The sequence below is a fragment of the Ictalurus furcatus genome, chromosome 14 (assembly GCF_023375685.1).
Source record: "Ictalurus furcatus strain D&B chromosome 14, Billie_1.0, whole genome shotgun sequence".
Lineage (NCBI taxonomy): Eukaryota > Metazoa > Chordata > Actinopteri > Siluriformes > Ictaluridae > Ictalurus > Ictalurus furcatus.
The window spans coordinates 26,277,979-26,305,381 of record NC_071268.1 but is presented as its reverse complement, the minus strand read 5'-3'; the positions used below and the strand labels follow the sequence as shown (position 1 = coordinate 26,305,381).

Sequence of the window (27,403 nt, the reverse complement as noted above, 5' to 3'; positions counted from 1 at the left end):
CATACATTCATATTCCTATATTCCTATACATTCATATTCCTATATTCCATACATTCATATACCTATATTCCTATGCATTCCTATATTCCATACATTCATATTCCTATATTCCTATACATTCATATACCTATATTCCTATACATTCCTATATTCCAATACATTCATATTCCTATATTCCTATACATTCCTATATTCATATTCATTCCTATATTCCTATACATTCATATTCCTATATTCCTATACATTCCTATATTCCTATACATTCATATATTCCAATACATTCATATTCCTATATTCCTATACATTCCTATATTCCAATATATTCCTATTCCTATATTACTATATATTCCTATATTCCTCTATTCCTATATTCCAATACATTCCTATTTCTATATTCCTATACATTCATATATTCCTATACATTCCTATAATCCTATATTCATATTCATTCCTATGTTCCAATACATTCCTATTCCTACATTCCTCTATTCATATATTATTATACATTCCTATTCCTATATTCCTATACATTCCTATATTCCTGTACATTCCTATATTCCTATACATTCATATATTCCTGTACCACATATTAACAACTACACGGTCCTGTAGGTTCATTCTGTATAACATCCAGAAAATCAGACCCTACCTCACCGAACAATCTACACAACTACTAGTCCAAGCTCTTGTTATATCAAAACTGGACTACTGCGACGCACTACTCTCGGGCCTCCCAGCCAGCGCCATCAAACCCCTCCAGATGATTCAGAATGCAGCAGCACACCTTGTCTTCAACCAGCCCAAAAGGACCCATGTCACACCCTTCTTCATCGCCCTTCACTGGCTTCCTGTAGCCACCCGTATCAAATTCAAGACCTTGATGCTCACATACAAGGCCTTGTCTGGAACAGCCTCACCCCCCACCCCCCCCACCCCCTCCCCCCCACCTCAACACTCTCCTTGAGGTTTACGTTCCCTCACGCAATCTGCGATCAATTAATGACCAGCGCTTAGTAGTGTCTACTCAGCGTGGCTCAAGGTCCCTTTCCAGAACCTTCACACTATCTGTCCCTCAGTGGTGAATTGAACTTCCAACCTCAATCCGGACCGCAGAATCTCTCACCATCTTCAAAACACAGCTAAAGACCCACCTCTTCCGTGAACACCTAACTAACCCCTAAAATGCCAACCCCACACTATCCTTAAAAAAAAAAAAAAAAAAACCTTACTCTGGCTCTTACACCTCGACTCTGCGCACTTTGCTTTTCTAGAACTCAATTAAAGACCTTGTACTACTTGTATTGTTCTCCGCTTGATATATCACTTTGCTTGCATTTCCTCATTTGCAAGTCGCTCTGGATAAAAGCATCCGCTAAATGAATAAATGTAAATGTAAATGTAAGTACAAATGCTAATGAACATGAGACAAGTCAATCAGGAAAACGTCTCGAGATCAGACCCAAGTCCTACAGCCCCAAAGCTATAGTACACATTTATAGATGTGTTATATGGGGACTTGAGAATAAAAATATTCTGAAAGATCTAGATTGCTGGATAGACTTGAAATGTCTCTGCAGGGATAGTTGGGTCTAGAAGACGGTGCTGTTCACTGGCGCTCTCTGGTGCGCAGGAGCATCACTGCAACTGGACTAAACTTTTTTCATTTTTTTTAAAAAAAACAACTCAGTCAACATGAACCGTTTTGATCATGTATGACTTTTCATAATCCCATCATAAAGCCATGTCACATGACAAGGAGCGACACAAGTGCAGCTTTCATATCCGGTCTGATCTCACGGACCGCTCTGGAGCTAAGAATGGGTGCTTTATGAATAAAGCTGGAAAGTACAGAAAGAAAGACTTTTTTTTTCCTCCCTAATTGTGCAGAGTGGGAGGGACAAACAGACTGCACTTGTATATAATGTGCAAAAGAAGAAAAAAAAAATCATTTTGCTTGAGGAGAGTAAACAGAACTGATCCTCGGAGCATCAGACTTTCAACAAAGAAGGTAAAGAAACCTGTTTACTTCATATAACAGCTTTTTATAAACATTTACATGATAATAAAATCCACTTTCATGGCACAGTACATTATTTAATCATTATATCATCATTATTATAAATCAGAATAAATCATTAATCATGTGTGTCTGCATCATGATCATAATTCTTTACTAAACTGTAGGTGTAAGAATGCAAACCTGTAAAATGTTCACGTGGGTTTTACACACGTCGTATGTTCATTTGCACACATTTTCACGTGCGGTGCATAAAACTTTTTTTATTTGTCACGTGTGCTTTTGCTTTTGTTTTGTTTTTTTGTGCGTTTGTTTTCACCTGATCTTTTTTGAAAAGTAATTCGTTTATTCACAAATGTGATTTATTTTCACATGTAATTTTTTTTTTATTTTTTTGCAAATGACGTCTTTTTAAAAACAATTATTCGTTTTTTTACTTTTTTTTTTTTACAAATTTTTTTATTTTTTTGCATGCGATGTTTTTACAATCAATTTGTTTATTTTGATGTCATTTTTTAACTAAATGATTAGTTTATGCCCACGTGTGAAAAAGCAATTCATTTATTTCCGCATGCGATTTTCTTTCTTTCTTTCTTTCTTTTAAAAAAAATTAATTTATTTTTTACATAATGTTTAAATACATATAATTAATTCACCTTTTCACATTATATTAAATATATTCAACATTATATTATATTATAAAATCATTCAATTAAAAAAAAAATCACAAATGATTATTTTTTTTTCACATTTAATTTATCCATTTGATTTATATACATGATGCATTTATTTTCATGTGTTGCTTTTTTTTTTTTGCACATTTAAATTACTCATGTGCAATATCAGGGTATAACGTTCTGAAATGCACTTTCACTTGTTTTTCCACGTGTTCACGTATTATCACATAATCCCATGTTAAGGCCCGCTGTAGAAGAGCATGCAAAAAAAATAAAAAATAAAAAATACTCCATGTCTCATGTTTGTTAATTGTATAGACATGGTTTTGCATATCAGGACTGGATTGTAAAACATGTGTTCAGTGTTGTGGAGCCTTTGTGGGTCTCAAGACAAACTCTGGTGCGTGAGCATGCCGGAGCAGATTCCACATCAGATTAGGAGTGTCTTAATGGGACACTGGAGAAAGCTCCGTCCCAGCGAGCGAGTGCGCAGGGCTGCTGCTGACAAACTACTGAAAGCGGCTTTGTTTCGCTCACTACATTGTTCAAAGGACAGCAGCCAAGATATGGAGCTGTCCACTGTGTCCTATAGCAAGAGACTCGAGTCCTAGCTGCTCACAGACAATGTGCGCTATTGTTTACTATGAAGAGCTCTACAGTCCAAGCAGTCTATTAAAGAAACATTTAATCGGATTTCTTAAACAGACATCTACATAATATTATCAGTATTACCAATTAATACTAAACATATAACGCCCCCTATTGGAAAACTATTAGAACGGCGAGGCCAATTCATTTGTTTTTTTCTGTAGACTGAATACGTTTGGGTTCGAGATCAAAAGAGTTTTCATTGATATATAAAGGTGTGAAACAGCATTTTGTATCAGACCACCCAATCTGTAGGCGAGCAAAAACATTAGGACATGTGACCAACAGGTGTTTCTTGTTACCCAGGTGTGTCCTGTTCGATTGATTGTTTAAACTATAAATATCTTTGAACATCTACTCTTGGTTTTAGCCTCCAGTAAAGATGTGTGTTTGTTGTTAAAAAGGATAAGCCAACACGAAGATCAGAGAGCTGTGTATGGGAGAAAAGCAAGCCGTTTTGAAGCTGAGAAAAGAGGGAAAATCTATCTGAGGCACTGCACAAGCATTGGGCATGACGGTAGTAGCAGCAGAATGAATTGAGAAGTTTACAGGAACATTTTGCCTACCGATTTACAGAGAAATGCATCCAAATTAATCAGGAGGAACTTTATCATGCAGCAAGACAACGATCGAAAACCTACTGCCAACTCAACGACTTCATCAGGAAGAAAAAGTGGAAGGGTTTAGACTGGTTAAGTCAAATCACCAGATCTTAACTCAGTTGAGCAGCGTTTCACCTCCTGAAGAGGAGACTGAAGGGAAAGACCTCCGAAAACAAACAACATCTGGAAAAAGGCCGCGGTAAAAGCCTGGAAAAGCATCACAAAAGAAGAAACCAACAGTTTGGTGATGTCACTGAGTCATAGGCTTGATGCAGTTATTGCACCCCAAGAGATATGCAACCAAATATTAAGTGCTATTTACTCTCATGTACTTTAAGACTTTTCTGTTCCGATACTTTTGCTCGTCTAGTAATTGGGTGGTCTGATACAATAGGTTCTATGTTTTATGTTGTTTAACACATCTAGATGTAAACACCAAGAAACTCTTGTCTCATATCCATCTTTTGATCTCAAACCCAAAATGTCTTCCGTGTATAGCACAAAGAAGTGAATTGGCCTTGCCGTTCCAATAGTTTCGGAGGGGACTGTATATGTAGAGGGGTTATCCTTTCAATGAGGCCTCTCAGTGAATGTTTAAAACTGTTATTGTGTTTGATTAAAATAACAAGGAGAGAGAGAGAGAGAAGAGGCTAGCTAAAGGCTAACAAGGTTCAGGATTTAGCCACCACATTTTTACAGATCTAAGATACCCTTAGCATCAGCTGCTAACCGCACAGCGCCATATTGAGAAACGCTCTCATAGCGAAGAGCTGCGTGGACACTTCTGAAGCTCAGTGAACATCGCAGGAGTGTATCGCTCATGTTGAACCGAATCCCAGGATCAGGGCACGGCGCAGTTTAGTGATCTCCCCACTCCAACACACTCAGTTTCACTTGGAGTGTTTGTTTGGCTAATTAACCTAAATGTGAGCTTAAATGTGAAATCAATAAGAGAAAGATAGAAAGAAGCAAAGAAGGAAGGAAGGAAGGAAAATAAGAAAGAAAGAAAGAAAGAATCGAGCATACCAAAGAAGGGGTAAGCCTGTGTGTTTTTGCAACGAGTGCTAATTGGTGAAAACCAAAGACGTTAGTCACAGAGAGGTTAGACACTGAGACGTTAGACACAGAGAGGTTAGACACTGAGACGTTAGACATTGAGAGGTTCAACACTGAGACGTTAGACCCTGAGACGTTATACAGTGAGATATTAGACACTGAGACGTTAGACAGTGAGACGTTAGACACTGAGACGTTATACACTGAGACGTTAGACACTGAGACGTTATATAGTGAGATATTAGAAACTGAGACGTTAGACAGTGAGACGTTAGACACTGAGACGTTAGGCAGTGAGATATTAGACACTGAGAAGTTATACACTGAGACGTTAGACAGTGAGACGTTATACGCTGAAACGATAGACAGTGAGACGTTAGACACTGAAATATTAGACACTGAGACGTTAGGCAGTGAGACGGTCGACACTGAGACGTTAGACAGTGAGACGTTAGACAGTGAGATATTAGACACTGAGACATTAGGCAGTGAGATATTAGACACTGAGAAGTTATACACTGAGACGTTAGACATTGAGACGTTAGACAGTGAGACGTTAGACACTGAGACGTCATACACTGAGACGTTATACACTGAGACATTAGACAGTGAGACGTTAGACAGTGAGACGTTAGACACTGAGACATTAGACAGTGAGATATTAGACAGTGAGATATTAGTCACTGAGACGTTAGACACTGAGACATTAGGCAGTGAGATATTAGACACTGAGACGTTAGACACTGAGAGGTTAGGCAGTGAGGTGTTAGACACTGAGACGTCAGACAGTGAGATATTAGACACTGAGACGTTTTACACTGAGACATTAGACACTGAGACGTTTGAGACGTTATACATTGAGACGTTAGACACTGAGACGTTAGACAGTGGGATATTAGACACTGAGACGTTATACACTGAGACGTTAGACACTGAGACATTATACAATGAGACGTTATACATTGAGACGTTAGACACTGAGACGTTAGACAGTGGGATATTAGACACTGAGACGTTATACACTGAGACGTTAGACACTGAGACGTTATACAATGAGACGTTATACATTGAGACGTTAGACACTGAGACGTTAGGCAGTGAGATATTAGACACTGAGACGTTTTACACTGAGACGTCAGACACTGAGACGTTTTACACTGAGACGTTAGACACTGAGACGTTATACATTGAGACGTTATACATTGAGACGTTAGACACTGAGACATTATACACTGAGACGTTAGACACTGAGACGTTAGACACTGAGACGTTATACATTGAGACGTTAGACACTGAGACATTATACATTGAGACGTTATACATTGAGACGTTAGACACTGAGACGTTTTACACTGAGACGTTAGACACTGAGACGTTATACATTGAGACGTTATACACTGAGACGTTTTACACTGAGACGTTAGACACTGAGACGTTATACACTGAGACGTTTTACACTGAGACGTTATACATTGAGACGTTATACACTGAGACGTTAGACACTGAGACGTTAGACACTGAGACGTTATACATTGAGACGTTAGACACTGGGACATTATACATTGAGACGTTATACATTGAGACGTTAGACACTGAGACGTTTTACACTGAGACGTTAGACACTGAGACGTTATACATTGAGACGTTATACACTGAGACGTTTTACACTGAGACGTTAGACACTGAGACGTTATACACTGAGACGTTATACATTGAGACGTTATACACTGAGATGTTATACATTGAGACGTTATACATTGAGACGTTTTACACTGAGACGTTAGACACTGAGACGTTTTACACTGAGACGTTAGACACTGAGACGTTTTACACTGAGACGTTAGACACTGAGAAGTTAGACATTGAGACGTTAGACACTGAGACGTTTTACAGTTTAATGCTCACTCTCACATCCTGGTGGAAAAAGCAGCGTAATAATACATCCGCAGCACTAAGAGGACATTCCTGGAACAGTGTACATGGTGAACAAACACTTCGTATCAGTTAAGTGAGGAAACATATTTACTTTTTTAAACTTATCTGCGGGATTAGAAAATGCGCCCCTTCATATGGGACAGATATTCATATCAGTAATGTTGGTAGCAGTATTTAACAGCAGTTCCTTTCTTTAATCTCACTACAATAACACCATGTGAACTAATAACACACTCGTTTTACTCCCTATAAGGCATGACCCCGGCTTTCACTGAGACCATGAGCGCCGGGCCACAGCGTGAGTCTGATATTTCTTCAGTTCCCTGCTTAGATCACAATATGACATTGAGCACAATTTTTAATGCGACTTCCCAGACTAATTTTAGACTCCGTCCCCATGCGACTCCTGCCATCAGCAATCTCATATCACACAGCTGATAAAACGGTTTGCTGTATAGGCGGGATTTATACAATGACCCACGGTTTATAATGACACAACATATTTTTTTCTTTCTCTTAGTCACTCCAGCCTGAGAAGAGAATTATATACAGGTAAGCATCATTTTCGTCAAAGACCACGTCTTTCTTCCATTCTTTTTTTTTTTTTGATGCATAAATATGAATATGAAGGTGTTTAGAGGAAAAGATAATATAATAATCAGATAATATATATATATATATATATATATATATATATATATATATATATATATATATATATATATATAATGTGTGTGTGTATATATATATATATATATATATATATATATATATATATATATATATATATATATATATATTCATTTTTTAATACAAATCAAGTAACTTTAAAAAAGTAAATCTAAGTAAATTAGAAATGCACAGAATTTGAGCATTTCTAAATCTAACCTAAAAACTATTTTTTCAGGTTAGCTTTTTCTTAATGGTTTAAACCATTTTGTATTCACATCTGTTTTTTTTTTTGGGGGGGGGGGGGTTTGTAGGTTTTGTGTTTTTATCTGTGTTTTTTTTTTCTTTTCTTGATATTTTCTTATTGTGTAAAGTGCCTTGAGAAGCTGCTTTATAAAAATAGGGCTATATAAAAATAAAGTTTATTATTATTATTATTATTATTATTATTATTATTATTATTAACTTGCACTTGTTTGGACTGGAGGTTCAGCACTGCATATTTTTGTGGTGTTTACTGAAAGAGTGTGATTGTGTTGGGTTTTTGGACTGTTCTGCCCTCATTTTGGCATTTCGTAGTTTTACAACCTGGAATTGAAATGGACTCCAATCTGGAATTTTGCCATTTGAAGGTGCAAAATGTTTTAGTTTACATAAACAACATTAATTAGACGTTGGCTGGTTGCATCCTGTAATCATTTAACCCCTCTGGATTAATAAAATCTGTTCTTTTTTCTTTACTGCTTCGTTGCCCTATTATATAACTTGGTCTGGATCACACATCCCCAGTGGTGAATTGAATTAACACCTAGAGTGTTGAATTAACGGTGTCCAGTTGGACATGAATAGACACTGTATGTGTTAATTCAACAGATACAGGGCAATGCTACAAGTGTTCATGTGACAGTGCACGAGTTCACACACATCACTGACGTCCTCTGTAGACAAGGATCATGTCCTGGCACAAGGTCGGTTCGTTCCTGCGTGGCCTGTCCCGCAGGAAGCCTCTAGAACCCGAAGGCGAAGAGTCGACGTTCCGGCGGTGTCTCGGCACGGTAGACCTGGTGGCTCTCGGCGTGGGGAGCACGCTGGGCGCCGGCGTCTACGTGCTCTCTGGTGAGGTGGCCAGATCTCTGTCTGGCCCCAGCATCATCATCTCCTTCCTCATCGCCGCTCTGGCCTCCATCTTCGCCGGACTCTGCTACGCTGAATTCGGCTCCCGCGTACCCAAGACGGGATCGGCCTACCTCTACAGCTACGTGACTGTGGGCGAGGTGTGGGCTTTCATCACGGGGTGGAACCTGCTGCTCTCCTACATCATAGGTGGGAAATTTTTTAAATGTTTTAAATGGTTAAAGAAGACACAGTGTGGTAGTTCGACAGAAAAGAGCTGCATTATAATTAACATTAGACATAAAAGCACAAAACATAGAGAAATAAAGTTAAATAGGGGGGAAAAAACTTTATATTTTAAGTATGCTTTTTATATTTTTTACTTTTTTTTGCCATAATAAACAAAGAGGCAACCTGATTTTAAGTTCATCCTCAAGTTTTAATTTTTATTGTTACAATTTTAGTGTTGTGTTAAAATTTTCAACATATATATGTGCATATATATATATATATATATATATATATATATATATATATATATATATATTTGTTAAAACTTTTTTTATTTAAAAAAAAATCACAATTAAATACTCAACTTCTCAAAAAATTTCTTTTTGCAAATTCTTTGTTTTGTCTTTGTAAAATTCTGCTGCTGGATTTAACAAGGGTTTGTTTTTCTTTGTTTTTTTTTGTTTTTTTAATAAGGGTCATAAAAAAAGTAAAAAGCGTAAAAAAAACTTTTACTAATAATTTTTTCATTTTGTATTAATAAATAATAAATAATATTATACATTAATTTTTAAAACTATCATCCTGTGTGTTTTTTTTTTAAAGGTGGCTTTAGAATCTACAGTAAAGCTGCACTTGTGTATTCAGTATATTCAACTTTTCACTGTGCATCGGAACTCAGGTTTATATTTATTTAATATGATCTACTGAGAGTTAATTATTTACCTCAAAAGACCAACAGTTGGGTTTCTGGTTAAATGTACCTTCTGTATAACATGTGATGTCATTTCCTAGACTCAAGGAGGGAGAAACTTGGTAAAAGCAACAGGTTCCTCTGAGTAACTGGCCTCTTCTTCCTGACGTAGGTGCCTCCAGCGTGGCCCGAGCCTGGAGTGGTACTTTTGATGATATGATCGGAAACGTGATGTCGAATTACTTCAGCAAACACGCAGCCATGGGTCTTCCAGGCCTGGCTCCGTACCCAGACTTCTTTGCAGCTGGCCTTATTATGCTTCTGGCTGGTATTGAAAGCTCCTTCGCGTCATTCTTATTATCCTGCTACGCTGAGTCTCTAAACCCAGGCGCTGATACTGTATCTGTTCTTCTGGGTTGCAGGTCTTCTTGCGTTTGGTGTGAAAGAATCAACGACGGTCAACAAGGTCTTCACGAGCGTTAACATACTGGTGTTGGTGTTCATCATCATCACTGGCTTCATCAAGGGGAAACTGGAGAACTGGTACATCAGTGAGGAAACCTTACGGAACATCACAGCAGAACTTGAGTAAGCCTGAACTCCTGAACAGCTCTAAAGACAGATATACAGACATACAGAAATCACCATACACAACATCTGCAGTGCTGTATTTACAGAAACCTGACATCCACGCTGAACGTGACCTCCGAGTTCGGGCGCGGCGGCTTTTTCCCATACGGCTTTGAGGGCACGCTGGCCGGAGCTGCGACTTGTTTCTACGCGTTCGTAGGCTTTGACTGCATTGCGACTACGGGTAATTGAGATGTGTATGAGATATACGGTGTGTGATGTGCTCTGAGAAAACACTTTCTACATTTTCTACTAAATGAAGTTTAGACATGAGGTCGTTTGTGACATTTTAGACACGAGCCTCGTCGCCACTGTTTACTCAGCTGATCTCATGTGAAATATACTGGCTGATTAATTCAGTACTTATTCAGCATTTTCTTCGTTTGGCTGAATATCTTGTATTCTTACTTAGGATTCAACCAGTACAGCACTGTATTAATCATAATTAAAGTGGACATATAAGCACAAAGAAAGAAAGAAAGAAAGAAAGAAAGGAAGGAAGAAAGAAAGAAATGAGGAAGAAAAATGTTTTTAAACAAACAAACAAACAAACAAACACAAATAAATAAATAAATAAATAGAGCAAGTTAAACAAAAGCTTAACAGTTGAAAGAAAGAAAGAAAGAAAGAAAGAAAGAAAGAAAGAAAGAAAGCGAGGTTAACCTGTGTGTTGTTAATCAGTTCTCCCAAAACCCCAAAAAGGAAAGAAAGAAAGAAGAAAACAAGGAAGATAAATGTTTTTAAACAAAAAAGAAAGAAAGAAAGAAAGAAAGAAAGAAAGAAATGAGGAAGAAAAATGTTTTTAAACAAACAAACAAACAAACAAACAAACAAATAAATAAATAAAGCAAGTTAAACAAAAGCTTAACAGTTGAAAGAAAGAAAGAAAGAAAGAAAGAAATGAGGAAGAAAAATGTTTTTAAACAAACAAGCAAATAAATAAATAAATAAACAAAGCAAGTTAAACAAAAGCTTAACAGTTGAAAGAAAGAAAGAAAGAAAGAAAGAAAGAAAGAAAGAAAGCGAGGTTAACCTGTGTGTTGTTAATCAGTTCTCTCAAAACCCCAAAAAGGAAAGAAAGAAAGAAGAAAACAAGGAAGATAAATGTTTTTAAACAAAAAAAGAAAGAAAGAAAGAAAGAAAGAAAGCAAGTTTGCAAAAGCTTAACAGTTGAGAGAAAGAAAGAAAGAAAGAAAGACTATTTAAAGATTTGCTAAACGCACGTAAAGTGAGTGCATGAGAAATGGAGACGTTAGACATTTTAATGCTCCCACACCCACGTCCTGGTGAGTAGAGCAGCATGATGATTAGGGATGCACCGAAATGAAAATTCTTGGCCGAAGCCGAAACCGAATATAATGAAAAACTTGGCTGAAAGCCGAAGGCCAAATACCGAACACGTTTTTTCACGTTTTTCCCATTTTTTTCACCATTCCATAAATTAAATAGTCAAAATGTGCTTTTTACTATTTTGTCTTGCTTTTCAAAGAAAAAAAATCAATTACAAAATCTACAATTTCACAATATTTATTTAACACTGAACATTTTTTTTTCATTCCAGCAGGCATCGGCTACCAACAAGACACGATATAACTTTAAATAAATAAACGAGTAAAATAAAAATATTCTGATGTGGTCATCTTTGAGCCCCTTGAATAGCCGATGTTAGGCCTATAACTGACTGCTGAAAGAACGCAACACTCTGTAGCCTACAACAAAACCGTGCATTGACAAGAGTGCAGAAAATGGTTCTATCGGGTTCTATACGGCTGATTATATTGGGGATATACACCGCTGGCGTCCCTGTACACCTCGCCGAGTATTAGAGTAGATATAGGATTTGTCTGCCTGCCCTTAAATAAATACGTCTTTACCTGCTTCCGTACTCTACTCCCTTACGTCTCGCGACGTGACAGAAACAAAACAAACGCACGTGTCCACAGTAAACATCCGAAGAGCACGTAGCTCGTGCATGCGCGCGGCACCTCATCGAGGTCGTGACATTCGCGCGTCTCATTCTGGTTGCTAGGCTATTTGGGCACGTCATCAAACACGTCATTGTTCGGTCAAATTTATTCGGCCTTTTCACTTGTTAATTTTAATAATTTCGGTTGTGACAGACAATGTGTGTTCCCAGACCACCACATATATACGGGATGCACGAGAGTCATTAACTCCAGCAGTGGGTAATTAATTGTTTTACTGTATAAATACCACTGAACAATAAATAGACAAAAACTAAACTGTCACATAAAATCAACTTAAAGTATATTTGCTCAAGGATATAAGTAAGAACCAAAACCCTTTAGTGCATAAGGAAATAAACTCTGGCGTGTTATGACACCATTGCCACCTAGAAGAATGACAAATCGTAAACTTTTTATCCATTCATAGTTACAGTTTAATGCCGTGGAACGTCCATGGAGCAACTTATTTCCTGTTATCACTCACCAGCATGTCATTTTTTGTAATATTACTTTTTATAAATGATAAAGTCGTCTGTCCTGAAGGCTTTTCCGAGCCTATCCCAGGAATACTGGGAATGAAGTGGGAATACACCCTTGACTGGATGGCGATTGTCAGTGTTGTTTTCTAGGGTTGTTTCGGTTGGGGGAAATATTTTGAGCCTTGTGAACGTGTTATTGTAGGTGAGGAAGTGAAGAACCCTCAGAAGTCCATCCCGCTGGGGATCGTCTTTGCGCTGCTGATCTGTTTCCTGGCTTATTTCGGCGTTTCAGCCGCTCTCACGCTGATGATGCCGTACTACCTGCTGAACATCCACAGCCCTCTGCCAGTCGCCTTCACCTACGTGGGCTGGGCCACCGCCAAGTACGTCGTCGCTGTGGGATCCCTCTGTGCGCTCTCTACTAGGTAAACGGAATTATGGGAAATGGCTCCTGAATCAGACAGATTCGTGCTGTTTCATTGGATAGCAGTTTGAAGGTCTGGGAAACACTGATAAACAAGTGAAAGTGAATCGGGTCGATGTATTTATTGGAATTATAACACAGCCTGTGTGTGCACAGCCTGCTGGGGTCCATGTTCCCGATGCCTCGAGTGATCTTCGCCATGGCTAGAGACGGCCTCCTCTTTAAAGTGCTGCGTAAAGTCAGCTCGAGGCAAAGTCCCGCCATGGCCACCCTCACCTCCGGCTCTGTGGCAGGTGAGGAAAGAGACTCTGAAAAAGACATTTTTGGTGCCTTTCTTGAGCACGCAATGAGTGATATTTTGAGCTTAAACATATCGGAATGCAACATAGTTTGATTTAAACACATTTTTTCTGGTTTACAAAAATATTGGCACCCACACAAGTAATATTTGGGGACATCTCTTCCTGTTATGCATACAGTAGAGGGATCATGGGCCGCTCCACCATGTACGTGAACATAAAACATAGCCGCATCCGAGTATCCCTTCTACGCTACCACACAGTAGGCGAAAAGCTGTACGCCAAAGTAGTAGTACGTCCGAATTCTCAGTATTCATAAACTAGTAGGCGAGGAATACCCAGATGACCTCCTGCTTCCTCTGAGATTCTGCAGTATGGAACCTCTTGAGACACACCGCGCTATCCCATAATGCAGCTGGCGTGGAAGAACTATCAGAATCCAAAATGGCGGACGGCCGCATTATTGTTTAACAGCACCTGAGTAAATTGTTAACTTGTTGAAGGTTTTAAACAAGAAAAAAAACAGTTGCCACAGCGTTTAAAATCTGCCGGGCTCTTAAAGTTTCCGCAGTTATTATGACGTCGTAGGTCACATGACAATGCCAACATGGCGGATGTAGTAGGTCTGGATTGTATTCGTGCTACACACTTATACTGATCATTACGTACCGCATCGACAACCAGGTACCGTCACAGTCCGCGATTTCGGATGACGCTTTATGAATGTGCTTTATAGCTGGTGAACAGGAAGTGTGTGATAACCGGGGAAGAGTCTGTAGAATTGATCGTATTTACTGTATGAATTTTGAATTTACCGTATGTGTGTGTGTGTGTGTGTGTGACTTTTCCCACTCTGAAATGTGAAAAAAAAAACATGTGATTGTTGTGACCTTCTCACCAGCTAATGAATGAACAGCAATGGACACAAAAAGGCCTAAAAGTAGAGAAAAAAAAACCCGAACCGTGTGCTCTGCTTTATTCTCAGCTATAATGGCGCTGTTATTCGACCTGAAGGCGCTGGTTGATATGATGTCGATCGGGACGCTGTTCGCCTACACCCTCGTGGCCATTTGCATTCTCATACTGAGGTTAGTGTTCCAGCTCAATGACTGTGACTCAGCAGTGATTTTATTCAGGTCTTAATGTGTGTTTTGTCTTTTTACTCAGCCAGTTCCTTTCTCTTTAGGTACCGTGAGAGTCCATCTCTGGAGAATGAAATAAGCTTCACTCCACGGTCAAAGTTGGGGTTTTTAAATCCCCCGTCGTACCCAACCAAGGAAACGTCGAACACCGTCATCATCTGCACCGTGTTTATCAGTACGCACCACGAACCATTAAACACGCTCGCATTTCCACACGTAACAGTATTAGACACTTCAGCTGACCTCATCGGACTTTTCAAATCGATTACAATGTCCTTGGATTGGCATTTAAAGTCTCACGACTTACTGTTATTCATTCATTCATTCATTCATCCTAACCGTTTTATCCTGGTCAGGGTCACAGTGGATTTGGAGTCTATCCCGGGAACGCTGGGTGTGAGAGCAGGGAATACTGTTCAGGACATCATGGATGGGATGCCAGTCCTACATCTCAGGCCACTATGCACACACAAACACACATTTATATGCTCTAGGGCCAATTAAGAGTGCTGAATTCACATACGAGCATGCTTTTTGGAGGTGTGAGGAAACCGGAGAACGCAGAGGAAACCATTTCGGGCACAGAGAGAACATGTAATTGCCAGGACACGGATGCAGGTACAAGGTGAAACACATAGACAAAAAAAAAACTCTAGAACATGAACAAATATGTTCATAAACGTCCACGAAACACAAAGTGAAGGCGATAAAAGCTAGACAACGAGTGCTACCAAAGACAGAACTTAAATACTTCAGCGTTCATTAAATGACAACGTGACTCAGGTACGCGCGATTAACGTGTGGTGCCGGGTCTGATGGGACAGCATGTGGACTCTGGGGTGCTTACTGTAATTGTATAGCAAAATTTCTAACTTACACACAATTTACATGTTGACACGTTCGGTTACACGTCCGGTTCCTGAATTTTGCTTCCGAGGCTAGTTTTTGAGCTCTGAAGCTAATGTAATGTAGCTAGCAAGTAATGCAAGTCTGTATCATGCAACAATTTACATTCAGATTTCAACTTCATAGCTTTCAGATACAATTCCGCCTCTAAAATGTAGGCGGAGTCTACAAGGAGGCGGAGTCATAATTATAACGAGTCTTTATTTATCACATATGCACGGTGAAATTCTTTTCTTTTTAAAAAAATATATATATATTCTTTTGTTCAATGAATCTGGGCAATTAATTATCATACAGCTTTTACCCAACACAAATCACCCACATGTGATAATAATAATAATAATAATAATAATAATAATAAAAAGAAAAACACAGTAGAGTGTAATGTAAGAGTTGAGATGATGTGTTTAATTGTGTAGATTTGTTATGATGTTTGTCGTGTCACTCTCGGTCTGGTCCTCTGCAGTCGTCTTGGTGGTGGTCCTGACCGTCCTGCTGTCCAAAGCCATCACATCACTGCTGCTGCTGGAGGTCTGGAGTCTGGTGTGTGTGTCTGTGATCCTCTTCTTAATGCTGCTCTGCACGCTGCTGATCTGGAGGCAGCCTCAGAATCCCACTAAAGCAGCCTTCATGGTGAAAACACACACACACACACACACACACAATCCTTACAATTTAAACCTAATCCTAACCTTAACCTCATTAATATAACAAAGGGAGAATATAGTCTGATGTAACACTACTTAATAATTAGCAGCTCCTCCATTTTTTATTTATTTTTTTACCAACCTAGCTTCTTGCTTTCTATTGGCTCGTAAAACCAAGGCTCATGAATCATGAATTCAGAAGTCATCTAGGCAAGGTAGTAGACAGGAAGTCAAAATAACCGCTATTAGGAGCAAATTCACAGCCGGTGTCCTTTCCCCTTCGGTGAGTTGGATGTTCTGTCAGGTGATTTTATTTATTTTATTTGGTCTACACGCTGCTTTAGCTGAAAAAGCTGTGTCAAAAAGTCAAAAATCATAAATGTCACAGCCAAACCGTAGACGTTGCCAGCCTTGCTAACTGCACGAGCAATTCTTACCCTTATACACGACCAATGACTCATCACTATTTGGGCCTCAGTTTTAGAGCTTTACATACAGTAGATGCTTTAAGGGACAACCATAGTAGAAGATATAGGGTTATTTTGTTGTTGTTGTTTGAAGAGTATACTGTGAATTTTCTACACCGTTCTCTACAGGTGCCTTTTCTGCCTTTACTTCCTGTGGTGAGTTCATTCATCAACATTTACCTGATGATTCAGCTCGGAGGCGCCACCTGGATCCGCTACGCCGTCTGGATGGCTGTGGGTGAGTAAGTGCTGGAGTGAGTGACGTTAAGGGTTAGGGGTTAGGAAACACTACAGATCTTGAAGAGTGAGTGTGTGTGTGTGTGTGTGTGTGTGTGTGTGTGTGGTTTTAGGGGCATTCTAAAACGCTTAACGAGGCTTAATGTACTAAAACAACGACTAAGGAAGACCATTTTTCTCTCACATCTCTCTTGCCATAAACACTAGCTACTGCTAAGCCAACGGCACCGTAATCCAAGCCTAAAGTCAATATTTTTACGCCAAGCGTTCTCTCCCCCATAATTAACCGTTATAAAGAAAGCACTTAGCGCGGCTTAACGTATTGAGACAGTGATAATAAAAGACCAAATTCAGTGTACACCTTATTAACAAAGCCTACCATGTATCAATCAGGTGTGTAGTAAATCTGGGTTTCTACGGGAAAACGTAGAACTTTGCTGATATTCTGGGTTCATCTGCTTGCCTGTATATGGTATGCATCATCACTAAGGTGTACACTGAATTTGGTCTTTTAATATTGCTCTCTTAATACATTAAGCCATTAATTCCGTTAAAATGTCCCCCGGTTTTACCCTCTACAGGACTCCTGATCTACTTCGGGTACGGCGTGAGGAACAGCGTGCAGAAGCAGAGGCTGCTGGGAAACCTGAGCAACATGGAAACTACAGAGGAAATGCCAGAGAAAGACATGACCAAAGGATAACACTCATAAGACCGGCGGCTGATAGCCAAATAATACGTTTAACGATCATCTAATTATTGACATAATAATAATACGAGCAATAACAATTTTCTTTAACACGCGTGAATGTACGATATAATGGCGAGACAATTTGCCGATTGTGTGTATGTGCTTTAATAAAGAAAGGTTACATATTTTGAACAGAGCTGTCGACACACAGTGCTCTGATAACTGATGCTTTATGGGCTGATTTTTTACAAATATTCACCCCCACAAAAAATAAATAAATAAATAAATTACATAAAGCCCAAGCTTTACGTAAGAGCACTGTCGTAAAGCGGTTATGAATCCGTTCCTTTATCTTTATCCAAGTTCTTTAGGAATCCAAACCGAGTGGGTCCGTAAACGGTTGGAATTAAACTCGACTTCGGACGAGTTCGGATCGAAGCGAATAATCACTGACATGCTTTGGGAAAATAATGAAACAAAGCCCAACAGGGTTCTTACTAAATACCACTTTAATGCTTGAAACCTTCAAAAGAAGAACATTCGTAATAACGTAGAGATTAGCAGTGAGACCCCCGCTGAGAAGGTTAGCTCGTGCTGTAGCAGATCTATATCCCGCACATGTCATCAGCGCTACGAACTCATTCACCCTGTTCACCTTAAATAGGCTTTATTTTGTGGGGGGGATTTTCTGTGCCACGTGCAGACTAATCCCAATCCTACAGCCGAGGCAGAACCGATTTTTATCAACCACACAGTATAGTATGTAATAAATTAAACACTTTATAAACACTTAGAAACACTTGGATAAATTTGATCAAATATGACACACACACGTGACGGGGTGGTGTGATGGAGCGGAGTTACTGTTACGACCCTGAAGTTCATTATATTCCTGTAAGATCGGGTCCCAGATTGTGCATGGTATGTCAGTACTTATCAGTACTACCTAACCCTATCAGTACTACCTAACTCTATCAGTACTACCTAACCCTATCAGTACTACCTAACTCTATCAGTACTACCTAACCTTATCATTACTAGCCACACCGTTGCTGATTATTTTCCTACAACAGCACGCTCTGTCGTGTTGTATCCATTACATATTGTATAGATTGTCAATTTACACTTCAACATTTATTTTTTTTGTTTTTAAATGACTTTCTTGTCAGTAAAAAAACAGACACACACCCACTTTAACCAGACCAGTGTGTCAAGCAGAACAGATGAAAAGCACTAATCATGTCCCCTGAATAGACTGTTGAGCATTTTCACAGTGTGTTTCTGTCCAGCTGGATAAACACGAGTGCTTCCTCATGAGTGCAGGCCGAGAGCAGAAAGCGGCCGTTGAGTGAAGCGTGAGGAATTTGGAGTGTAAATGCTGTCTTTGAGAGCAGGAATGTGTGTAGAGCAGCTTCCCTTCTCGCTAATGTCTCGCATCACTCTCGGGCTGCCTCGCATGGAGAAACACTGACAGAAATTTTTTTTAAGTGCTTTTGGGTGTTATTTTCCTGGCCGTTTTGTGTACATTTTGTGAAAGCGGTGTATCATGAAGCTGGTCTTGGTGGTGTTTTGCTCCCTGTTGTTCTATACGCTGCTCTTTCAGCTTGGTGAGTGTCTCTGCAGGATCACTGCCAACATACTAATATCCAAATCTTACAGCTAAACCTGGAATTATTTGAAAGAAACGTTGTACTTTAATTAGCTAGATTATTCATGATGTTAACAAGACAAAGAGCAGCTTGTCGTGTTATTGTTAGAATATAAACTCCTCTGTACGGAAAACTTTCTGCTGTCAAAAAACTACAGGCGGTCTGAGCCTCTAATCACGTCCTCGGCTCCTGATATAAAACACAGACAGACAGATATAGATAGATAGACAGACAGACAGACAGACAGATAGATAGATAGATAGATAGACAGATAGATAGATAGATAGATAGACAGACAGATAGACAGACAGACAGATAGACAGACAGGCAGATAGATAGATAGATAGATAGACAAATAGACAGACAGATAGATAGATAGACAAATAGATAGAGAGATGGATAGATAGAGAGATAGACAAACAGATAGACAAATAGATAGATAGATAGATAGACAGACAGATAGACAGACAGACAGACAGACAGATAGATAGATAGATAGACAGACATACCAATAGACAGATAGATAGATAGACAAATAGACAGACAGATAGATAGATAGACAAATAGATAGATAGATAGATAGATAGACAGATAGATAGACAGATAGATAGACAGACAGATAGATAGATAGACAGACAGGTAGGTAGATAGATAGATAGATAGATAGACAGACAGGTAGGTAGATAGATAGATAGATAGATAGATAGATAGACAGACATACAGATAGACAGATAGATAGATAGACAAATAGACAGACAGACAGACAGATAGATAGATAGATAGATAGATAGATAGACAGACAGATAGACAGACAGACAGACAGATAGATAGACAAATAGATAGACAGATCGACAGATAGATAGACAGACATACAGATAGACAGACAGGTAGATAGATAGATAGATAGATCGACAGATAGATAGACAGACATACAGATAGACAGACAGGTAGATAGATAGATAGATAGATAGATAGACAGACAGACAGATAGATAGATAGACAGGTAGATAGATAGACAGATAGATAGACAGATATATAGATAGATAGATCGACAGACATACAGATAGACATACAGATAGACAGACAGGTAGATAGATAGATAGATAGATAGATAGACAGATATATAGATAGATAGATCGACAGACATACAGATAGACATACAGATAGACAGACAGGTAGATAGATAGATAGATAGACAGATAGACAGATATATAGATAGATCGACAGATAGACAGAAAGATAGACATCAGTTAGTTCCTGTTATTTCTTCAATCGTAGCAGCTGTAAACACTCGTTCCCTCACCAGCGTCTGTTCTTTCTCTCTTGAATTTATTAAGAAAAAGAAATCGCAGCTCGTCTTGTTACTGAGAACAGAAAGTGTAAACTCCTCTTAAAATCTTAACCTTACAGCTGACTGTTACACAGCACTGACACTGGAGACTCCTTCCATAAATATACACCAAAATAAACGTCGCCACATAAATCTTCACCATTATGATGATTTTGTTGTTTGTTTTTTTAAAACAAAATCTATTTAATTGGCGCGTCTGCTGTATAAAACCCCAAGAATGAGCTGTTAATGCTTTAAAACACTGACTTTATGAAACAATAACGATGTCCTATAAACACAGTAACGAGTCAAAAGGAGCCGAAGCCAGCCGGAGATAAGAAGCTAAAAGAGAAGGTGACGCTGAAGGTAAAGAAAGAGGCTGTGAAGAAGAACAAAAGCATGTCAGTCAAGATTAAAGCCACGCCCCCACCCAAGCCCCCGAGTTCCACAGCAGCTCCGCCGTACCTGAATCGAGTAGTGGGGAAGGGGAAGTTTGAGAAGGTGGGGAAAACGCTGTCGATCCCTGCAGGGGACACACTGGAGCTGAGGTGTAAAGGCAGTCGTGTGCAGTGGGACGTCCCGTCTTACCTGCAGGAGGACGATGAAGGACGACTCAGGTACGTGACTGATTATCAAGCTCTTTGGATACATTTGAAAACGTGTCTGATAACCCAATCTCCGGTTACTTTCTATACGATGACTTGATGACTCCCCCGTAACCGTAACCACACCCACTCTTCCCCTATACTATATATATATATAGTATATCACATTTTATTTACATGATTCACATGGTTACCTCACTTGAGCAATTGCAGGGCAGGTATTTGGGTATCTATAACATGTATATGATCACACACTGGGGGGCACGGTGGCTTAGTGGTTAGCATATTTGCCTCGCACTAGGGTTGGGGGTTTGATTCCCGCCTCCGCCCTGTGGGCATGGAGCTCTCCCTGTGCTTTGGGGGTTTCCTCAGGGTACTCCGGTTTCCTCCCACAGTCCGCTGACATGCTCTGTCGGCTGATTAGCATTTCCAAATTGTCCAGTGAGTGTGTGTGCAGTTGTGCCCTGCAATGGGTTGGCACCCCGTCCAGGGTGTCCCCTGCCTTGTGCCCCGAGACCCCTGGGATAGAGTGTACATATATATACTCCCATAATCATGTGGAAAAAACACGTGATCACGTGTGAAATGTATGTTATTTTTCCATAATTATTAACTTCTTGTCGATCAGGACGGTGCAGCACGAGCGATACGGCGCACTAATTTTAGCCAATTCGTCAGGAGCTGATACAGGAGTGTACACCTGCTACCCGCTGTACTGCGAGGACTCCGAATGCAGGAAAGAGTACGATAAAGCCCTCAAAGTCTTCATCTTCTTCACCGGTAATGTGAATATTACACTCTAAATGCATCTGGCTGTGTAAAATAGTGCAGTAAGGAATAACATCATGTCCTGTACAGCGGAGCTTTAAAAGGACGTTTTTTAAAAGGACGTTTTTCTTTTGAAAGGAAGCTGAAAGCACTCTGTCCTTCGCCCTAATTGAATTTGGAACATCGTTTTTTGGGGGTTTTTTATGAAGTGTCGTACATTTAGCTGTGAGCTCTTAGAGAAGTCTGGTGAAAGTGTTTTGTACGTGAATATAGATAATAAAAACGCCTCGTATCTCTTGTGTCAGACCCTCAGGAGCTCTTCGTGCCATCAGCGGATTATTATGAGGTCATCCATCTCAGAAGTAACTGGCCTACAGTGTTGCCGTGTCAGGTCACAAATCCGCAGGCCAAAGTCTCCCTGCACCGTGAGTTCCCACCCATGGAGGTGAAGGTGGACAGATCCGAGATCTCGTACGACGTGACGCGTGGTTTCACCATCCACAGGCCCAAAGCACATCACGCCGGCTCTCTGTACTGCGTGGCCAGCATGGGGAACCTGAGGCAGAGCTCCATCAAGTACATGCTCATCTACGTCCACTGTGAGTGCATGTCCATCACGTCCAACACGTCCAACACATAGAACACGTATAACACGTCCATCACGTCCAACACGTCCAACACCTATAACACGTCCAACACAGCCAACACATATAACACGTCCAACACAGCCAACACATATAACAAGTCCAACACGTACAACACGTCTTACACGTCCAAACACATATAACACGTCCAACACGTCCAACACATATAACACGTATAACACGTCCAACACATCCAACACCTATAACACAGCCAACACAGCCAACACATATAACAAGTCCAACATGTACAACACATCTAACACGTCCAAACACGTATAACGCGTCCAACACGTACAACACATCTAACACGTCCAAACACGTATAACACGTCCAACATGTATAACACGTCCAACACAGCCAACACGTATAACACATCCAACACAGCCAAAACGTATAACACGTCCAATACGTATAACACGTCTAACACGTACAACACGTATAACACATCCAATACGTATAACACGTCCAACACAGCCAATACGTATAACACATACAACACGTATAACACATATAACACGTATAACACGTCCAACACATATAACACGTCCAACACATACAACACGTATAACACGTCCAACACGTATAACACGTCCAACACAGCCAACACGTATAACACATATAACACGTCCAACACAGCCAACACGTATAACACGTCCAACACGTATAACACATCCAACACGTACAACACGTCCAACACTGCCAACACGTATAACACGTACAACACATATGACACATCCAACACTGCCAACACGTATAACACGTCCAACACGTATAACACGTCCAACACATATAACATGTCCAACATGTCCAACACGTATAACACGTACAACACATATAACACATCCAACACGTATAACACGTCCAACACTGCCAACAGATATAACACGTACAACACGTATAACACATCCAACACTGCCAACACGTATAACACGTCCAACACGTATAACACGTCCAACACATATAACATGTCCAACATGTCCAACACGTATAACACATACAACACGTACAACATGTATAATACATCCAACACGTATAACACGTCCAACAAATATAACACGTATAATACATCCAACACGTATAACACGTACAACACGTATAACACTTAAAACACGTACAACACGTATAACACGTAAAACACGTCCAACACAGCCAACACGTATAATACATCCAACACGCATAACACATCCAACACATATAACACGTCCAACACGTATAACACGTCCAACACGTCCTACACGTCCACATGCAATGGGTAATATTTACATTTTCAATATATATCTAAAATATTTATTTATTTAATTGTTTGTTTGTTTTATTTATTTACATTAACTTATGTATTCTGTTATTTCTGCTTTTGTTTCTTAATAAACATAAATGAAAAAAATACATTTGTTTGCATGTTTGTTTAGACATTTATAATTTTTTTTAACTTAACTGTTTGCCTTTATGGTTGTAGATGACGCTGTGTGACCTCTGTTTATTCCCCTGTCTGGTCCAGACCCGGCTGCTCCTCCTGTCCCCGTGATCCAGGCCTCGGCTTCCTCAGTGGCTGTGGGTGTGAACCTGCAGCTCTCGTGCACGGTGGTGGGAGAACAGGACGTGGCGGTGGACTTCATGTGGGAGTATCCTGGACAAAAAGTTAGTCCACAGAGCATTGAGTCACACAGAAAACGCGCTGCTAGTCATCAGCGGCAGTGTATGAGACGTGCGTTCGTGTTGGTGTGTGTGTGTGTGTGTTTTCAGATCGGCCGGCCGCTCTACACACAGGAGACCGCGCAGCCGGTGCAGGTGGACGGACGCAGCCGGCAGCGCTTGCAGTCAGTCCTGCAGGTAGATGAAGTGAGGGAGGTGGACGAGGGAACCTACACCTGCACTGCCCAGAACCTGCAGGGCTCACGCTCCGTCTCCACCAACGTCAACGTGCAGAAGAAACGCAACGCCACCAAACCACACACAACCTGAGTCACAACTCATCATTCATCATTCATAGGACAGAATCCAGAATCCATGCGAGTCTAATGACCACCAGTTCTGCAAAACGACATGCTCTGTATCTCAGACTGAATTTTTTTTAAAAGCAAAGCAAAAGGTACAATAAAACATGTTACATCACCAAGGGCTGATTTATTGATTTTGGGGGCCCTGGGCAAAATATAGAAATGGGGCCCTGGTTTCAGTGTTTTAACATCCATATTTAAATTTTCACCATACTTTATTTAGCATTAATAATTAAAAACATATGTAATTTGCATTTTTAGGGGGCCCTTGGCTTCTGGAGGCCAAGTCGGTTGCCTACCATTGCCTAGTGCTAGCTCCGCCCCTGTACATCACATAACTGAAACCTGCAACTCAACCCAAAATCAGCTTTTTTGATGAATATATTCGGTCACCCGCCATTTCTGACCCGCCCATTTGTCACAGGGTGTCGTGACACGCTCGGAGGAAAGCGTAATCCGCCCTCTCCTACGTACGTGAACTCACAGACACTCATGATTGGTTAGTATCACTTTGATTGACAGGGGAGAGAGAGCATGCCCCTCCCACCCTGACAGAACAGCCAGTTTTGCTCCTTTGGGATTCGAACTCATTATCTTCCGAACTTTTTTCCGTGTTCCTCCACTCGTGTTTGAACATTTTAAAAGCGTACAGAATTGTATATATTACAGAGTCATCGAAATGAACATTCTATTTAAAAAAGAAATCTGGACACACTGGGCCAAAATTAGTTTGATTCATTTTCTTTTTTTTTCAACCACAACTACATTGTACGTTTCCGGTAGACGTGTTTCTGCGCATTTAAGACAGAGAACGTTTAGTTATCCAAGGCAGCTGTCATGTGAAGGCAGGAATCGGCGTTCAACTACGATTCCCAGATGACAGTGGTTCACAACACAGCGTTACGACACCCATCCACCACAGACTCTCTCACGGTCACGTTCACCTGATTACTGATCACACACCTGGACTCAATCACACACTCACTGTATACAGGGATTCTCACTAAGATTAAGGCTCTGGGTGACTGATCGGAAGGTCGGGGGTTCAAGCCCCAGCATCACCAAACTCCCACTGTTGGGATCTTGAGCTGTATCATGGCTGACCCTGCGCTCTAACCCCAACTTCCTAACACGCTGGGGTATGCGAAGAAAAGAACTTCACTGAGTTCTTCTTCTTCTTCACTGTTACCTGGCCTAGTTCATGTTGTTTGCTCATCAATTCACTCTTACCTGAATCACGACATTGCCTTGGATTGAGTCTCTGTTTTGGCATTTGGCAGACACTCTTATCCAGAACGACTTACATTTTATCTTTGTAGCAGTTGAGGGTTAAGGGCCTTGCTCAAGGGCCCAGCAGTGGCAGGTTGGTAGTGCTGTGATTTGAACTCGTGACCTTCCAATCAGGAAGTTTTGTGTGCCACTCTTAATAAAACATTGTGTTCGTACTTGCATCCTGACAGCAATGAATTCCATACATTTTTTGTGCTTTGGCACTGATGATTTATTTTCTTTTTTCCTTTGTCTTTTTTTTTTTGCTTCTGTTGTTTTGTTATATTCTGGATATTAAGCTGGAGCTGTGTTTAAGTGGTGTATCAGACCTGTACTGATTCACGTTTCACTGATCCATGCGATTACCAGCTGCATTACTCGTGTTGAATGAATTTTATAGGAAAATGTAACATCCTCTCTTCCCAGATAGTTACATGATTTAAGGAAGCATTTTATAAATGAAAAGTTCACTTTTTGTCTGCTCTTTGCTACCATATTATAATATAAACCAGCAGTGCATGACTTTTATGTAATAAAGGATTCATGATAAGTATGAAGATCTGGTGTTGATGTCCAGATACTGGGCATGATAACTGTATAAAATCTGCACCACCAGCAGGGGGAGACACTGTACTGCTACCCTGAGCTCAGTTTCCATTTCTGCATCTAAAACTAAATTCAAACTAAGACTATTTATACGTTTTGTCCTCATTCTTTGATTTCAGCTTCATAAAGGGGTTCTAGCTGAATCTTTTTCTGAATAAGAAACCAAAGAAACCATTTTATGTAATTGTGTACATGTATTTTTGTCTAAATGTCTAAAGCAAACATATATTACAATTTTATAATCAAAATGGCTATTTTTTTTTTTTATGGAAAGCCATTCATTATTCTTTCTTTTTTTCCTCAGACATTTATGTGGCTCTTCTGTCCTATCACAAAAGTATGGCTGATCATCTTATACCACAGTGCTGTTGAGTTCTTGATTCTGATTGGTCAGAAGGTGTTGATTAGTTTTCTATAACAGCAGCTCTGAGAGTAGTGCAGCTGCACATCACAGATCTATCGTTTCTATAGAAACAACTCATATACCCAGTTGTTCACTTGTTTGTTTTTGTTGTCTAGTGTCTATAACGTTAGCGATAACAGGAATTAAGGTGTTTCACGGATGTTCCACAACACTAAATGTAATTAACTATAAATAGATTTTTTTTTAAAAAAAAGTATGATGTGTCATCCTTTAATAAATTTAAAATGTAAATCATTGCCATATTGCTGTGGTACAAGATGAAATAAAACATGTGATGATATTGGAAAATAATCAGGTTTGGGTTGGAAGGGATGACTCTGTTTAACACATCACCTCATCGTTGGAGTGGTTTATCTCTTTTAAGCACTCTGAGAATACTTTTTAAAAACTTTAGCTGCTATTTATTGTATAAAACGTTGTTTTATTGTAAATAAGGTTACAAAAAAATGAAAGAGACCCCAATAATGTTATTTTAATTAGTTTATGATTGTTTTACACTGAAGACTCTTAATGTAAAAATAATAATAATAATAATAATAATAATATTTTTTCCTGTTTTACACCTGGAAAGAGGAAACTTTCC

At 39.7% G+C, this 27,403-nt stretch overlaps 2 protein-coding genes across 4 annotated transcripts; both read left to right on the top strand.

The window, feature by feature from the left end:
* The first annotated feature begins 1,880 nt into the window (after positions 1–1,880).
* On the top strand, positions 1,881–18,095 carry LOC128618312 (cationic amino acid transporter 2-like). 3 transcript variants are annotated; one of them, XM_053641845.1, is made up of 14 exons: positions 1,881–2,008; positions 7,189–7,233; positions 7,456–7,487; positions 8,549–8,927; positions 9,812–9,967; positions 10,062–10,227; positions 10,317–10,453; positions 12,918–13,140; positions 13,296–13,432; positions 14,424–14,526; positions 14,625–14,755; positions 15,953–16,119; positions 16,730–16,838; positions 17,419–18,095. In XM_053641845.1, the coding sequence occupies exons 4-14, from the start codon at positions 8,558–8,560 to the stop codon at positions 17,538–17,540; spliced, it is 1,821 nt and encodes a 606-aa protein (XP_053497820.1). In that variant the 5' UTR covers positions 1,881–2,008; positions 7,189–7,233; positions 7,456–7,487; positions 8,549–8,557; the 3' UTR covers positions 17,541–18,095. The 3 variants fall into 3 exon arrangements, with proteins under 3 accessions (XP_053497820.1, XP_053497822.1, XP_053497821.1); XM_053641847.1 differs by lacking the exons at positions 15,953–16,119; positions 16,730–16,838; positions 17,419–18,095 and adding an exon at positions 14,937–15,597; XM_053641846.1 differs by lacking the exon at positions 1,881–2,008 and having other exon boundaries at positions 6,861–7,487.
* Positions 18,096–19,046: 951 nt separating this feature from the next.
* Positions 19,047–27,266, top strand: LOC128618314 (platelet-derived growth factor receptor-like protein). The gene is made up of 6 exons (XM_053641848.1): positions 19,047–19,135; positions 20,809–21,124; positions 21,741–21,892; positions 22,186–22,479; positions 24,023–24,162; positions 24,268–27,266. Exons 1-6 carry the CDS (start codon positions 19,075–19,077, stop codon positions 24,484–24,486), a joined length of 1,182 nt encoding a protein of 393 aa, XP_053497823.1. The 5' UTR covers positions 19,047–19,074; the 3' UTR covers positions 24,487–27,266.
* Positions 27,267–27,403: the final 137 nt, after the last annotated feature.

Excerpts from the sequence above, each read along its gene's own strand:
- LOC128618312 (XM_053641845.1), top strand. The coding sequence starts at position 8,558 with ATGTCCTGGCACAAGGTCGGTTCGTTCCTGCGTGGCCTGTCCCGCAGG. Across the intron at positions 13,141-13,295 it reads CTCTGTGCGCTCTCTACTAG|CCTGCTGGGGTCCATGTTCC; the intron begins GTAAACGGAATT and ends GTGTGTGCACAG. Across the intron at positions 16,839-17,418 it reads CGCCGTCTGGATGGCTGTGG|GACTCCTGATCTACTTCGGG; the intron begins GTGAGTAAGTGC and ends TACCCTCTACAG.
- LOC128618314 (XM_053641848.1), top strand. The coding sequence starts at position 19,075 with ATGAAGCTGGTCTTGGTGGTGTTTTGCTCCCTGTTGTTCTATACGCTG. Across the intron at positions 22,480-24,022 it reads CATGCTCATCTACGTCCACT|ACCCGGCTGCTCCTCCTGTC; the intron begins GTGAGTGCATGT and ends TGTCTGGTCCAG. Across the intron at positions 24,163-24,267 it reads GGGAGTATCCTGGACAAAAA|ATCGGCCGGCCGCTCTACAC; the intron begins GTTAGTCCACAG and ends GTGTGTTTTCAG.